At 40.6% G+C, this 15,691-nt stretch overlaps 1 protein-coding gene across 2 annotated transcripts in view; it reads left to right on the forward strand.

Moving 5' to 3' along the window:
* The first annotated feature begins 3,838 nt into the window (after positions 1 to 3,838).
* CEP85L (centrosomal protein 85L) overlaps positions 3,839 to 15,691 on the forward strand; it is a 176,697-nt gene continuing 164,844 nt past the window's right edge. The window contains exon 1 of one of the 2 annotated variants that reach the window (XM_036121240.2): positions 3,839 to 3,935. In XM_036121240.2, the coding sequence (XP_035977133.2) occupies positions 3,854 to 3,935 (82 nt within the window). In that variant the 5' untranslated portion in view covers positions 3,839 to 3,853. Of the gene's footprint in view, positions 3,936 to 4,703; positions 5,469 to 15,691 lie in introns of those variants that run through there. The other variant, XM_036121238.2, reaches the window with a different exon arrangement.

Consider the following 15,691-nt stretch of genomic DNA (forward strand, 5'->3'; position numbering starts at 1 on the left):
AAAATGGCCTACCCTCAAAAGCTGAGGCAGATCCTTCAGGTGCTAACAGCTGGGGGCCGTCAGTCAACTGCATTCCTTGTGGCTGAACATCAACGTTTCTCTGGAGGGGAGATCAGAGACCTGCAACTCTAGGGCAGCCTCATGGATTACTTCCTCCCCTGCTCCACCTCTGCAATCTTGAACTCCAACATTCTCCCCACTCACCCTAATGCCCCGTCTTTCCAGCATTCACCCCCCTATTGTCATTATATCTGCTCTTTGATTTCACGAGAAACTTCCACTCCCTTATTCCCTCGCCCTTCTGTCAACATTTCAGCCCTCTCTCGATTTCACTGTTCTCTCCAGATAGGCCAGACCCAGATTCCCATCACTTCACCCATTCTCCAGCCAATATCCTTAAATTCTTTGCCCCCTTTCCCTAAGTGCCCACACCACAAAATCCTCTTATTTTATCTGCCTTCTTTATTCCTATACTCAAACTGCTGGCTGCAGCTAAAGAAAATCATACAACACCACAGATTAATGTCACATGGTTTCCAATTTAGCTGAACCCTAAACATTATACAGAAATCCTATAATTAGGTACTTCCTTCTCACACGCCATCTGAAGAAAAATCTTATAATTTGTTTTGCAACGTATTAAAGAGCATGATGGGGAAAGCACACGCTTTGGGATCATATGGATTAGGTTTGGATGCTAGCTCTTTACTGCCTGTATGACCTTACTTCTCTGGGTCTTTTTCTCCCAATCTTTAAAATGGAGCTAAATTGACTGTTGATGACAGATTGTTTTATTTATTTTTTCATTTTAATTCCAGTATAATTAACATACAGTGTTATATTAGTTTCAGGTGTACAGTATAGTGATTCAGCAATTCTATGCATTACTCAGTGCTCATCATAGTAAGTGTACTCTTAATCCCCTCCATCTAGTTCACCCATCCCCCCTGTAACCACCAGTTTGTTCTCTAAGGTTAAGTGTCTGTTTTTTGTCTTTTTTCTTCTTTGTTCATTTTTTTTTTTTTTTTTTTAAAGATTTTATTTATTTATTTGAGAGAGAGAGAGAATGAGAGAGAGCACATGAGAGGGGGGAGGGTCAGAAGGAGAAGCAGACTCCCCGCCGAGCAGGGAGCCCGATGCGGGACTCGATCCAGGGACTCCAGGATCATGACCTGAGCCGAAGGCAGTCGCTTAACCAACTGAGCCACCCAGGCGCCCTCTTTGTTCATTTTTTTAAAAAACTATTTTTATTTTTTATTTTTGTTTTGATGACATTGTTTTGAGGATTACATAAAATATTTAATTGGTTTAGTGAGAAGTCTCAATTCACTTAAAATATATATTCTAAAGTCCCACTCCTGCTATCCACTGTACTTTATTGAAAACCTGCCTTTCCACTGAGTTCATCTCAATCCAGTTCTGTAACATTTTGGCCATTTTAAGTTATTAAAATAGTCCTCTTCTCCACTAGTGCAGGTTAGGTAGGAGGCTGTGTGTGTGTGTGTTTGTGTGTGTGTGGGTGTGTGTGTGTGTGTGTAGGGAAGGTATGAGCTGCTTTCTTGAACTCCACCCTTCTCTCTATATGCTTATCCTTCTGGTGTCTAAATAAGAAGACAGGGAGGGGAGAAATTGTCTTTTTATACATTGTCAAGGTTGTTGTCCCCCTTCATTGTAAATGACCTTGCATCTTTTCTACAGGCTCAGTATGACCAGGTGGTGACCACAATAAGTTCCATTCACAAATATGTCAATCCTAAGCAGTTCCAGTAAACACTGATGGTACCTCTGAAGACTTAACTTTGTCTTTCATTTAAATTCCATCCCTCCCAGCCTTGCCTCCTACTCAAAGGACTGCTCCATGATTTAGTGGTTCATGTCTTACCTATATTCTCATTGGCGTTGCAACCCGACTTTGGAGCCAAAGGTACAGATGGGATTAATTTTCTGTATCTCTCAGGAATCATGGACTTGAGATGAGATATCCTCACCCTGTTGGCCTGGTTGCACCACAGATGAGGAAATTGAGGCACAGACAGGTTGAATAAACTCTACATCTTCTATTCACCTTTGTGTAGTGAATGTATCTGCTAGGAATCCAATTAAGATTTTTCAAATCCATTGTCAAGAGTTTCTTAGTTTCCTTTTTCATTGTTATAAATGATTATTTGGAATTACAACAACCCACAATAAATTCAGTAAGTTATCATTTTTATGATCTGGGAGAGGTTATATATCACGTCCCTTGTAACAACCTTGATACACCAAAATTATCTGTTCCTTGGAATTTTTTAGACTTCATCCACAAATCTGTCCCTCTCAAGTGGCAATTGTTCTTTGGGAGCTATTTCAATTGTTACTGGATGGTTTAATTTTTCTACTTTTCATTGGTTTTGATATTTTATATTTTTGTAAACATTAACCTCTCTTGAGGTTTCCTTATATTATGCACAAGATATTTTCTTCTAATTTTAAAATATCACTTTTATCCTTTGTTATATCACTCTTCAATTCTCTGGTTGTTGTTTGCCCAATATGATAAATTTATGTAAGAAAAATACATGTAGATAATTTAACTTAATCAGAGATTCGTATCCAAAGAATTTAAGATTTATAAATGCAACATTTATTTTTCATTTTTAATTGTTTTTTTTTGGAATGCAATATTTCAAATGAAGAGTTTAATATGGTTTGATATTAAATGTGGTGTTTTTGGTACTATTTTACTCTTTTATGATCTAGTTTATACTTTAAAGAGTCCTGTCCCAAAACATTATGTAAATTTCACCTAAGCAACTGTATTAAAACACATACACACATACACACACAGAGAAACATACACAATCACTATTTTCATTACTTACTTTTGTTATCTCTGCTTAGAAGAACAATTACCGAAATACTTAAGTTCAGTAATAAATGTCTTTGCTTGTAAGATTCCTCTCATGGTTTTTTTATACTATCATAACAAAACAAAAATATGCCAATTTACAACATCAAGCTTGGTCATGGTTAGGTAGTTCTTAGGTTCTTAAGCCTTTGCTATGATAAATTTTAATCATTCTGAGAACTATGGATACTGGGTGTGGGGGGAATCTGAGTTCAGTATATATTCAGAATCTATATGAATAAAAAAATGGTTACAGTTTACTTCATATATATAGTACTCTCACTTAGTATTTATGTTATCTTAATTGCATTAGATCTGTATCCTTTCAAGTTTAATTAGTAGTAACACAACAATTTTTTTCTTTGGTGCCAACTGCCAGCTGCCAAAATAGAAACATGTTTTTAATATTTCCTTTTACCCTGTAATAGGTATTGAAATATTTTACATAGTCTCAGCTTCACATGTTCTTTTGAGTGTGTGTAGTATCATGCCCTTCACATTGGTAAAAAACATGTAGAAAATCTGAGCAAATGATTAAAAAAAAACAACACTGCTTAGAATTGAGTGGAAGTTGGCAGAGTTTTGGAATAACAAATAAATATAAACTCACAAAGGACCAAGATATATCTGTAATAATTCATACATTTCTTAGAACTGTATACAAAAAAGTTTGGTGTTTATAATAAATACTGTACCTAATATGAGACTATGGTAACTATAAATCATGAAAACAAGGATACTTTGATACAGCTGTATAGCTTCTGATAATTCTTTCTGGAATTTATTATTATTATTTTTTAGGTTTCTTTCTGAACCTCAACTGTTCAAGTTTCCTAAACTTGAATACCTAAACTATTCAAATGAGCTAATGCACATTTAAATCAGGAAAAGGAACCAATCACATTCTTTCATGTTTCTGTCACTTTCTATCCTCAGAAAAAGCTGACCCTTGGGCCAACTCTGCTCATGATTTGGAGAGATAAATGGAACTCTATGGGTGGGAGACTAAATGTAAAACTGCAATCAGATAAATTACAACACAGATGTGGTAAGTAATAGACTACACAACTAAATGTAATTTAACCTCTAAAAGCTTTAAGCAGTATTTCCCATCTCTAAAGTGTTTAAATAGAAATACAAGGCTTTTGTTAGCAAACTTCTAAAACAGGAAAAAGTATCACTGGACTCAGAAGTCTTGTTGAGGGTAGGGACTTGCTTTTTAGTTTATCTCTGATTCATGTGTCAGGTGTAGAACCCTCCTTCTACAGTGCTCCACCAATACTTATTAAATGAACTCTTTTCTAGAAATCTAAATGTTGGAAGGATCCTAATATTTCCAGTGAAAAGTAAGATTTAAGGAGACGATGCTGCTCCCTTTTGTCCTTCCTCAGGATACTTACTCTTGTACTCTGGGTTCAGGTGAAGAGTGGGAACTGACCAAATGCAGGAGAAACGTGAAGGTGCAGGGTGTAAGGAGGTACTCCCATTACACACTTTGGTGCCATTTTAAATCCTTCCTCTCTGGTTGCTTATCTGAATCACTGGGCTACTAGATTAAAATTTACGGCCCCTCCCTGAACCCTCTGGTCTTTTTCTTTTCTGCTTTTTCCTGTGCGCATTCTTGTATAGTAGATATTTTGCTACCCGCTCCCGCGCCAATGAATTTGAGAATTCAGGAACACGACTTCTTTTCTGTCCCCCAAAGTGATCTATCAACGTTTCTGGAATGCAAAATGACTTTAATCCCAATCCCAAAGAAGACTGGGAGTCCCTCAATCCCTCCCGGGCTAGCCTTTTATCTCAAGCAGTCATGCTGCGGGCACCGGTCTCCCACGTCTCTTTCAGAGAGGTGCCCCGGAGGGCCTGAGGGATTACCCTAGGGAGGGCGGTACCGAAAGATACAGCCCCGGGGCCAAGTTCTTTTCATCGTCCCCTCTTCTCATCCGACTGCGCACAAGGATGCGGAGGGAGGGATGCAGCTGGTGCATTGAGGCGACCCATCAGTCGCTGGCTGAGGAAAGCAGCGTAAGGGTACCCTGCGGGACCGGTCCGCAGTTCCCGCCCCGCGCCGCGCACGCATTATGTAAGCGCCCGAGGCCACGCCCCCGTCAGGTCCCGCCCCCACCCGGCCCCGACTCGGGCTCCGGCTCTGCCGGAGGAGGGGGCGGAGAGAAGCCGCAGCTGCAACTTCGCCTGGAGGCTCTGAGCCCAGCCTGGGCTCAGCCGGGGACCCAGCCGCCGTCACCGCGGAGCCGCTGCTTCCCCGGCCCGGGCCTCAGCCCAGCGGGTTGGGCCATGGCAGCCGCCGCCGGCGGCGCCGCGTCGAATCTGGCCCCTGCGCTCCCCGCCCGTCGCTGAGCAGCCGTTAACCAGACCGCCTGCTCGCCCTCCAGCTCTTGCCGCCGCGGCCCCAGGCTCCACACAAGTTTCCGCAGCCGAAGAAGCAGGAGGCGAAGGCGGGGGAGGACGGACGAGGGGAGTCGTGCGCCCCCGGCCCTCCCGCCCGCTATGTGGGGGCGCTTCCTGGCCCCGGAGGCCGGCGGCCGAGACAGCCCCGGCGGAGCCCGCAGTCTCCCGGCGGGTAAGTAACGGGACAGTCCTCCGGCTGGCGTGGGGATCGCGGCCGACCAAGGCGCCTCGGGACCCCGGCGCCGCTCCTCTCCCTTCTCAGGCCTGGCTTCCCCCGGGCCGCCTCCCCGACGCCGCCGCGCGCACGCCCGCCCTGTTTCCTCCCGGCCCCGCGGGCTGACATCTGGCGGGCCGCGTCCCCGGCCCCGTCCGCCCCGCATCGCGCGGCTCGGCGTCCAGCCAGCTCCTCCTCGGGCTGCAGCCTCCGCGCCCCAACTTAAAGCTCGCCTGGGCCTCCTGCTGTTGCGCTTTGTTGTCCGACCTCCTCCCTTTCCCTCGTGGGGTGTGTGGCCAACGTGGATAACGGGGCTCACGGGGGACGTGAGCGAGAAGGTCGCTGCGACCGTGCTGCGGCGGCGGCTCGTGGCGTGCCTGGGAGGGCCGGGGTCCGCTGCGCCCACGCCCGCAGCTGCTGCTTGGGGCGTTTTGGGGCGGGAGGAGGTTGCTGGTGATGCGGTCTCCTCCGTAAGTGATCCCGGAGGGGACTTCAGCCCCTCAGTGAAACCTGGTCACCTCCCCGCAGCCCTCTCTGGCATAAGGGGAGGACACGTCCTGCATGAGCCAATCGATCTTTGAGCAGTGGGGGTGTTAATGCGTTTGCTTCTCCCTGGCCCCTTCAAGGAAAATTTGGAGATTGCCGCGTTCAGTGTGTGAAGGGAGCGGTTTGTATCGGACGGACAGCCATTTCATGCCTGCATCTGCTTAGAAGTTGTGTAGGAGCCACGAAATTAGGATACCCCCCCACCCCCAAGTCGGGATAAAAAAAAAATAAGGCTTGGGTTGCCTGTGACAAGTTATTTGACACTGACGGTTCCTCCAGTCACTTTAATTGGATCTTGAACCCTTTTGAGAAGCTGGGAAGTTATATAGGCCTTTTATCCAGAAAAAATTGCCCTAAAGACAGACGCAAAATTTTTCCTACAATTTTAGGTGTTTCTAGAACTCCTAAGTAACCTTGTTCCACAAAATGTTTGAGTTCCACTTGTAACTGACATCTTCCTGTACATTCAAAGCTATTTGCAAAACGAAAAAAGTAGAAGCAGTATTTGGAAATGTGAATTTTTTTTCTGATAGTATTTTCTGCTGTTTGAAATATATCAGGCACAGTTGCTATTAAAATTTCAAATAATGCAATTTTGTGATAGTCTAGAAATTTGTGATGTGTTTTTTAAAGACATAATTTTACCAGTTATTGGGGATGTAATTGACAAGTAGAAATTGTATGTATATTTAAGGTGTACAACTTGATATTTTGATGTATATATGCATCATGAAATGATCTCCACAATCAAGCTAGTTAATATATCCATCACCTCATAGAGTTACAATATTTTTGTGAGTGGTAAGAACACTTAAGATCTACTCTCTTAGCAAATTTCAGTCATACAGTATTGTTAACTGTAGTCATCATACTGTACTTTTAGATGGAGACATATATAAATTTTAAAATCCGGAGTTAAATTTAAAATCATTCTCTTAAATTTGGTCCTGCAACACTTTTAGAAATAATGGAATTTAATGTAGGCATGAAGTTAGTAAAAATGTGAGTAGGAATTATTTTCTCTAAGATGTATACTACTTGTCCTAAGAAGGGGAGACCGCAGTTAAGAGGTTTCTGATGCTTACTGAGTATTTGGAAATCCTGCAATCAAAGTAACTTCAGTAAGTGAGAAGACACTTCATTATCCCTAGGGGTTGGATGGAGTGGTTTCAATTTATCTGTACATGTCAGAAGCCATCTGTAATATCTTTCTAACCTAACCTCTTTAAATAGATTTGTAATAATATGTTTGGAGGTATAATATCACCCAAGCGTTGTATCCATTTTTCTTCCATGAGGAAGAAAACATCATAGTGCTTAGAAGTTAAGTAACTGAAGGAAGGACTTTGAGGTTGTATTGCAGCCTCTAGACCTTAGCTGTGGCAAAGAACATAGTGGAAGGAGATACTTTATAAACAGTACCCAAGTTGAAGGAATTTGGACAGGATATCTTTACAAAGCATATATTTTATCTCAGCTTTTTTGACAGTGATAAACCATTGGTAAGTCAGGACATGACTTTCCAATAAATTTTTTTTTTCGGCTATATGCTGAGAGTAGATTACTTTTACAGTAATAATGATGTGGTTTTTGTTATGCTTCTTTATTTTCTTGAGCAAATAAGTTTGTTTGTTTTTTTTTAAGATTTTATTTATTTGAGAGCGAGAGACAGCGATAGCGGGAGAGAGCACGAGCAGGGAGGAGATGGAAAAGCGGGATCTCCGCTGAGCAGGGAGCCCAGTGCGGCCCGATCCCAGGACCCTGGGACCATAATCTGAGCCTAAGGCAGACGCTTAACCAGCTGAGCCACCCAGGCGCCCCATGAGCAAATAAGTATTTAAAATTATTTTTTAGTTAGTTTTATAAAGTTATACCATAGATGAAAAAATTAAGTGTAGTTTCTTCTACAAATGAGCAGATGGTGAAGGTCAAGTTAACGACCTCTGAGTTGATTTATGCAGGAATTTCTTTTCCTTTCTGAGAATTTGAAGAGAATTTATATTTTTGAAATGATGTCCAGTGTATCTTTTGACTAACTTGAATGATTTTAGAGCTTTTCTGAAAACAAGGGGCTGTCTTCTGATTGAATTTGTCAGCAATCATTTTGGTCCTGTGGGCCAATGGTAAGACCAGGGATAAGTAGATAGTTTCTGGTATTGAAATGAGTTTATTTCAATATGTGGGTTAATTCTAGGTATCCTAAAACTGATTTGTTTATACAAATATGCAACTAGACTAAAGAGAAAATGAAAGGTAATATAGAATCAGCTGAAAATACTGAAGGGAACTTTTTTATTTTTTAAGTAATGACAGTAAAAACATAGTAGTAACAAGTGTGAGTTGGAAAATCCTGAACTTTTGACCTTTGCTTTAAGATTTAATTTTGTTTTGGTACCTATAGTTTTTCAGCTTTATAGAGTAACTGTTTATAAATGTAAATAAGATGAATATGTTCTTATATTTCCATACAAAGAAAAAACAAAAGCCCCCCCCCCCCCCGCCCCTCCTCTTTCTCTATTGGCAAGTATGGTTAGAAAGCTAATTTTAAATAGAACGAGTTGTATGTCTTTTATGTTTTTTTGGTTGAGTGCATTTGAGAATACCTTACTATTCAAAATGTATAATAATTTCAAAATTGGTTGAAGGATGGGTATATTTCCCTTAGGTTCTTTTTGTTTGTTTGTTTTGTTTTTTAGAGAGGGAGAAGAGAGGGAATCTTAAGTAGGCTTCACGCCCAGTGCAGAGCCTGACATTGTGGCTTGATCTCACATCCCTGAGATCATGACCTGAGCTGAAATCAAGAGTTGGGATGTTTAACCAACTGGGCCACCCAGGTGCCTCAATTTCCCTTAGGTTTTAAAAATCTAGTATGATACAGTAATATTTTGAGTAGGTATATCTAGTTATACTGAACTTGATTCATTTTATAAATCATATTTTAAAAACATTAATATATTCGGGGTGCCTGGGTGGCTCAGTCGGTTAAGCGGCTGCCTTCAGCTCAGGTCATGATCCCAGGGTCCTGGGATCGAGTCCCGCATTGGGCTCCCTGCTCAGCAGAGAGCCCGCTTCTCCCTCTCCCTCTGCTTGCTGTTCCCCCGCTTGTGCTCTCTCTCTCTCGCTCTCTGATAAATAAATAAAATCTTTAAAAAAAAAAATAAATAAATAAATAAAATAAAAACATTAATATATTCAACGCTTACAACATTTTGGGGTAGGATATGATAGTTTTAAAGTGTGCTAAAACATGATGTTATAGAAAACATAAGATCTGGAAGAAATGTCATTTGTTTAATGCCCTGAGCTTGAAATCTACCTCTTTCTAGTTGATGGTTTGCCATAGGTGATTAGTGATGTCATAATGGTAGTGGTAGTAACTGGTATGATTACATCAGATACTAAGGTTTTCTGCTGTGGTTCTGAATTAGATGGATCTAAAAGTACTGTGGTAACAATGAAACATAACTCTTTCACCTAAACTCGGTTGGACATGTTCTATTATAATTGGCATTGGAAGTTGAGGGGTGAATCTCAACTTTAGTGATGACTTTTGTGAAATGAAGTTGATTAGTAATTGGAATTTGATCACTTCTTGGCTTGAATGAAGCTGGTTAATTAATCTGAGGCCAGGCAATAAATGGTAAGTTGACAACCACTATTGTCATGTTGTAAATATTTCTGTATGTTGAGAACAGAAAGATTTTACAGAGTCATGATTTTTTTCTGATTGGATGAAATGTTTGTATGGGTATTCTGAAGATATGTAGAGTCCTAGATAGTATTTTACTGAGTGATGGCTTAATTAGTGGGAACTAATGTATAAAATGCGCATTAAAAAATGAACAATGTCATCATCTAGATAACTTCCAAAGCTGCAATGAGATACTAATTATTATTACTACTTTAAGGGTATTCATATTTTACACCATCAAAGTAATATTTTGAAAAGTAGAATTTATCCTATAAGATCTTTCATTTCAAGTGTGGGAATGGTCAACGTAAAATGAACATCAAGTTGCTCCTCATACTAATATTTTACTTCCACTTTTTATTTTTGTTTAATTAAAAAAAATCCATTGTTATTACCTAGCATAGCAGTTGGCACATAATAAGTACTTGGTAAATGTTTGTGAGTCATTCTTTCAATAAATATTATGTAGTAAGCATTGTACTAGTCTCTAGGGATACATCACTGAACAAGAAAGATAAGGTCCCAGCTGTAAGGGAGCTTACATTCTAGTGAGGAGGAAGCTGTCTGTAAGTAAACTAACAACAAGAGAATTCACCTGGTAAGTACTATGAAAAAAAGGGAACTGGGTGAGGTGACCGAAGATGGGTAGAGCTACTTTGGATAGGCTGGTCAGGAAGGCCTTTCTGAGGAGGTAATACTGAGCTGAGGCCAGAATGATGAGAAGGAACCAGGCATGAGGGAGGAGTGTTCAGGTGGAGGGTACAGAAACAGCTCTACGGTAAAAATGAGGAGTTTGAGGAATATCAAGAGCCAGTGAATTTGGAGCATAGAGAGCAGGGATGTGAGGATGCGAAGGAGGCCTGATAATATAAGGCATTGTAAGAAGTTTGGATTCTATTCTATATGGGGGGAAGTTAGCTATGAAAGGGGAGGAGAGGTGACTGGTCATTCATTCACCAAGTGTCTACTATGAGGCTGACACTGTTCTATGTATTGGGGAAACAAAGTAGACATTCTCTATCTTTGGTGTTTACAGATCACTCCTGGCTGTTTTGTGGGCAGAAGAAATTTTGGAGGGGTGTGGGAAAGAAGATCAGTAGGGAAGCCAGTTAATAGGTTACTGTAGTAATTAGGTGACAGATGATGGCTTTGATCATAGTGGTGAGATCAGATTTGGAGAGAAGAGAATGGGTTTGGAATATACTTGAGAAACCTGACAGGATTTACTGATGCTTTGGAGATGGAAAAGGAGGGAAAGAGGAATCAAAGATGATGTCTTAGTTTTGGCTTCAGTAATTATAGTCTATGGTAGTACCATTTCCTGAGGCAGGGAAGAGTGAGGAAGGCAAGTAGAATTGAGTTCTGTTTTGGCCTTGTGAAGTTTGAGATGCTTTTTAGAAGTTCAGGTACGATATTGAAGTCTGGAGCTCAGTGGGGAGATGCGAGAGGTGGAGGTATGAATTTCGAAAGGTATCTGAGTATAAATGGTGTTTAAAGGTGGTCACATGGAGAGAGTATAGAGAAGACAGCAGAGGATCAAGCTCTGGGACATTTCATGTTTTCTGTCAGGTAGAGGAAGAACGGAGGGAATAGCCAGTGAGTTTGGAGTAAAATCAGAGTGTGATGTTCTAGAAGAGAGAAGGCTGAAGGAAGGAGTTATCACTAAAGTCTTACAGTTCTAAGAGGCCATGTAAAATGAGTCAGAAGAGAATGGCCAGTTTAAGTGAGAGAGACTTAAAACTGGAGGGGATTAGAGATTCTCTAATCCACTCAACTCTTTGTTGCATAGAGATTAATACATAAGTCCTAAATAGAAGTTTGAATTGCTTTCTCCTTACTACTTCTCAAGCTAGGGTGACCCTAGGTTTGCCTGGGATGCTCAGTTTTAAAACTAGGGGAAGTATCTCCTGGGATGCCTTACATTGAACAGTGGCTGAGCCTTGACTTTGGCCAGGGCATCTGAAATGGTGTAAGTGTTCTTTTCATCAGGATAGATTTTCTCAGTCAGGGAACCTAGACTTTGGTAATTAGTTTTATTTTATGCTTTGGCCTGAGAATCTGCCTCAAAATAGTGATTCTGCCTCTATTTTTATTTTCTTGTGTGATAAGTGGTCTTAAGACTTCATTACATAGTGCTAAATTAATTCAAGTCATTGATAAGATTATAAATTAAAGAATGAGTTTAAGATCAGGAGCTTTGTTTTATGCCTTTTCTATATGGTAGATGTCTAGTAAATAAATACGGTTGCTTTATTGATGCTACTTTTCAGTACTAAAATTCAGAGTTAGAGATGAACTATAGTTTTCAGTTACCCTTCTGGAACAGAATGGGATGAAAGATTTGGACTACATTTCATGTAAAATTCAAAGTTTTCTACAAGATGGTTACATTGCTCTTGTAGGGGCAGACGTTGTGTGTTTATTGACCGTAAGAAATATATATTGCCTTGCCATGACGTTACAGAAGCTTTTTTGAAGCTTTCTCAGTAGTACTGAGCATTCCATCTCATTTGAGGAATAATGTACTGAAAAGTTTGACTAGGAATTAATTTCTTTAATTTTGGGGAGATATTTGTTAATTTTCTCAAAACTTTATTTTGAAATGTTTTAGAACTAAAGTTTTTTTTTTTGTTTTTTTTGTTTTTTTAAGTAGGCTCCATGCCCAGTGTGGAGCCCAGTGAGGGGCTTGAACTCACAACCCTGAGATCAAGACCTGAGCTGAGATCAAGAGTTGGATGCTTAACTGAGCCACCCAGGTGCCCCTAGAACTAAAGTTTTGTTTTAGTTTTGGCATTTAAATATGTGTGGCACTTGGGTTCCTAAGTATGAGTAAACAAAAGGCTAATTGAGAAATAATTAGCTTATTCAGCTTCCTTTGGAGGTTAATGGCTACATAAATGAAAGTAGCATTTATTAGCCCTAACTACTTATTTAGGAAAACTTATTTTGATTGGGATTTTTATTTTCTCCCAGGTGCTGTTGATCCTTCTAAGTTTTGGCATAATTTGCTTTGGATATTTTTTCTAGTGGTACTATGAAATAGTTATATTCAAAGACAAAGAGAGTCCTCTGGAATACCACTTGGTATACTTTCTCCTCATTTGTAGTGGTTTTATTAAAAAACTCATTTTTACTAGTTTATAAACAGAACAGAGGCTTATAAGAGATTAAATGAAATGTGGCCCTCATTCCAAATGGCTACCAATGTGCTTTTTTTGAATGCAGCATTTCAAGTAACCAGAAGATAGGACTCCTCACCTTTTTACACATTGAAATCAACAGGCCTATAATTTTTTCATAGGAGGAGATAGACTTGTCTTTGTTGTTTGCTGCCTTAATGCTCTTGAGTTCCTTGTTTTATATAATGAGTACTTGGCAAATATTTATTGATTTGAATTCATACTTTTTCTGTGAAAGGCAAACCACTTATTTATCTGATCATTGTTCTTAATTGAGGTAATCTTAACCTCAACCTGAACCAATGAAAGTTCTTCCTTGTTATGATAGAATTGTAAATAAGGAAATTCAGAATCACATCTGAAGAATATAGTCTTATACCTTTTGTGGTAATGTGTGTAAAATTATTTAAAGTAGTTGATGAATGAACTTACCTATTTTTTTATGTTTAGAAAGCAAAGACTACTAGTTTTTGATTACTTAAAATTCAGTTTTAATTTACATTCCCACCAGCAGTTCCCTTTTCTCTACATTCTTGCCAATATTTGTTATTTCTTGGCTCTTTGATAATGGCCATTCTAACTGGTGTGAGGTGGTATCGCATTGTGGTTTTGATTTTCATTTTTCTGATGGTTAGTGATGTTGAGTACCTTTTCATGTACCTCTTGGCCATTTGTATGTCTTTTTTGGAAAAATACCTATTCAGATCCTCTGCCCATTTTAAAACCTGATTTTTTTTTTTTTTTGGCTGTTATATGAGTTTCTTATATATGTTGGATATTAAATCCTTATCACAGGAGCATCTGGGTGGCTCAGTTGGTTAGGCGTCCAATTTTGATTTCAGCTCAGGATTCCATCTCAGGGTCTTGAATTCAAGTCTCATGTTGGGCTCTAAGGTGGGTGTGGAGCCTACTTAAAAAAAAAACAACTTATCAGATATATGATTTGGAAATACTTTTTCACATTCCAAAGGTTGCCTTTTCATTCTGTTGATGGTTTCCTTTGCTGTGCAGAAGCTTTTTGATATAGTCCTGCTTGTTTATTTTTGCTTTTGTTGCCTTTGCTTTTGGTGGCAAATCCAAAAAAAAAATATTGCCAAGACTGATGTCAAAGAGCTTATCCTCTGTGTTTTCTTCTAGAAGTTTTATGGTCTCAGGCCTTATATGCAAGTTTTTAACTCATTTTGAGTTGATTTTTTGTGTATGGTATTAAGATAGGGGTCTTTTGCATGTGGCTGCCCAGTTTTCCCAACACCATTTATTGAAGAGACTATCCTTTTCCCATTGAGTATTCTTGGCTCCTTTATAGTAAATTAATACACCATATATGCATGGGTTTATTTCTGCACCCTTTATTCTGTTCCATTGATTTATGTGTTTGTTTTCATGCCTGGCACTTTCAAAAATTTTTATTTATTAAAGATTTATTTATTTGAGAGAGAGTGAGCATGAGTGGGAGAGGGAGAGGGAGAGAGATTCGAGGGACTCTGCTCTGAGTACAGAGCCCTATGCATAGGACCTGAGCCGCAACCAAGAGTTGGGGACACTTAACCAACTGTGCTACCCAGGTGCCCCTTTATGCCTGGCACTTTTAAAAATATATATCTTCGTGATTTTTCACCAAGATGGTGGAGGAGTAGGAGACCTTAGTTTCATCCGGTCCCAGGAATTCAGCTAGATAGCTATCAAGTCATTCTGAACACCTGTGAACTCAACCAGAGATCTAAGAAAAGAATAGCTGCAACTCTACAAATAGAAAAGTGACTACTTTCTGCAAGGTAGGAGGTGTGGAGAAGTGCGTCTGAGCTGATATATGGGAAGATAGACCCCAGGGGGAGGGAGCTTCTGTAAGCTGGCTACCGGAAAGTGATATAGCAGCAGAGTGCAAAATCAGAATGTTTAGAAAGAAGTCTGCTCTGGTGAGGGACATCCCTGCCTGAAAGATGCTCAGGTGGTGAAGCAGGGTAGAATCTTAGGTGAGACAGTGTGGTCTCAGGATCACCAGGGTTACAGGAAGATGGGGGGGTGTCTGAATGTGGCAGAGTTCCCAGACATGAGAGTGGTGAAGTTGGCTGCTATCAGTGAGCCAGGAGTGGACTCTCAGTTCAGGGTTGCCATAAACTGAACTGTGGCCTGGTCTGGTGACTGCTGTCTGAGCAGGGGCCCAACAAGCGACAGAACTGGCAGAACTGACGAGACCCCTGGGAGGAGTGGCATGGGTGAGAGCTGCAGGAGTCAGCAGGGTTTGGAGACTCAAAGCAGGGTTGCCTGTCTGAGATAGAAATGCTTGGTCAGGGCGCCTGGGTGGCTCAGTCGTTAAGCGTCTGCCTTTGGCTCAGGTCATGATCCCGGGGTCCTGGGATCGAGCCCCACATCGGGCTCCCTGCTTGGCGGGAAGCCTGCTTCTCCCTCTTCCACTCCCCCTTCTTGTGTTCCTGCTCTTGCTATCTCTGTCTCTGTCAAATAAATAAATAAAATCTTTAAAAAAAAAAGTAAAAAAAAAAAGAAATGCTTGGTGACAGGCTGGGTGAGCATGGAGTGGGGACCGAGACCAGGGAGGACAGGAGTGATTGATTGCTTCTCCCTGAGGGTGCACTGAGGAATCCGGCCCAAGCTCTTGGCTCTTGGCTCTGGGGCTGGAGATTGAGAGGCCACCATTTCAATCTCATCCTCTAAAGTAGTACGGAAAGCTTTCAGGGAACAAAAGCCACATAGATCAATCCAGAGCAGATTACTTAGCCTTGCCCCCTGGCAAGGGCAGTGTCATT

The sequence above is a fragment of the Halichoerus grypus genome, chromosome 9, assembly GCF_964656455.1.
Source record: "Halichoerus grypus chromosome 9, mHalGry1.hap1.1, whole genome shotgun sequence".
NCBI lineage: Eukaryota > Metazoa > Chordata > Mammalia > Carnivora > Phocidae > Halichoerus > Halichoerus grypus.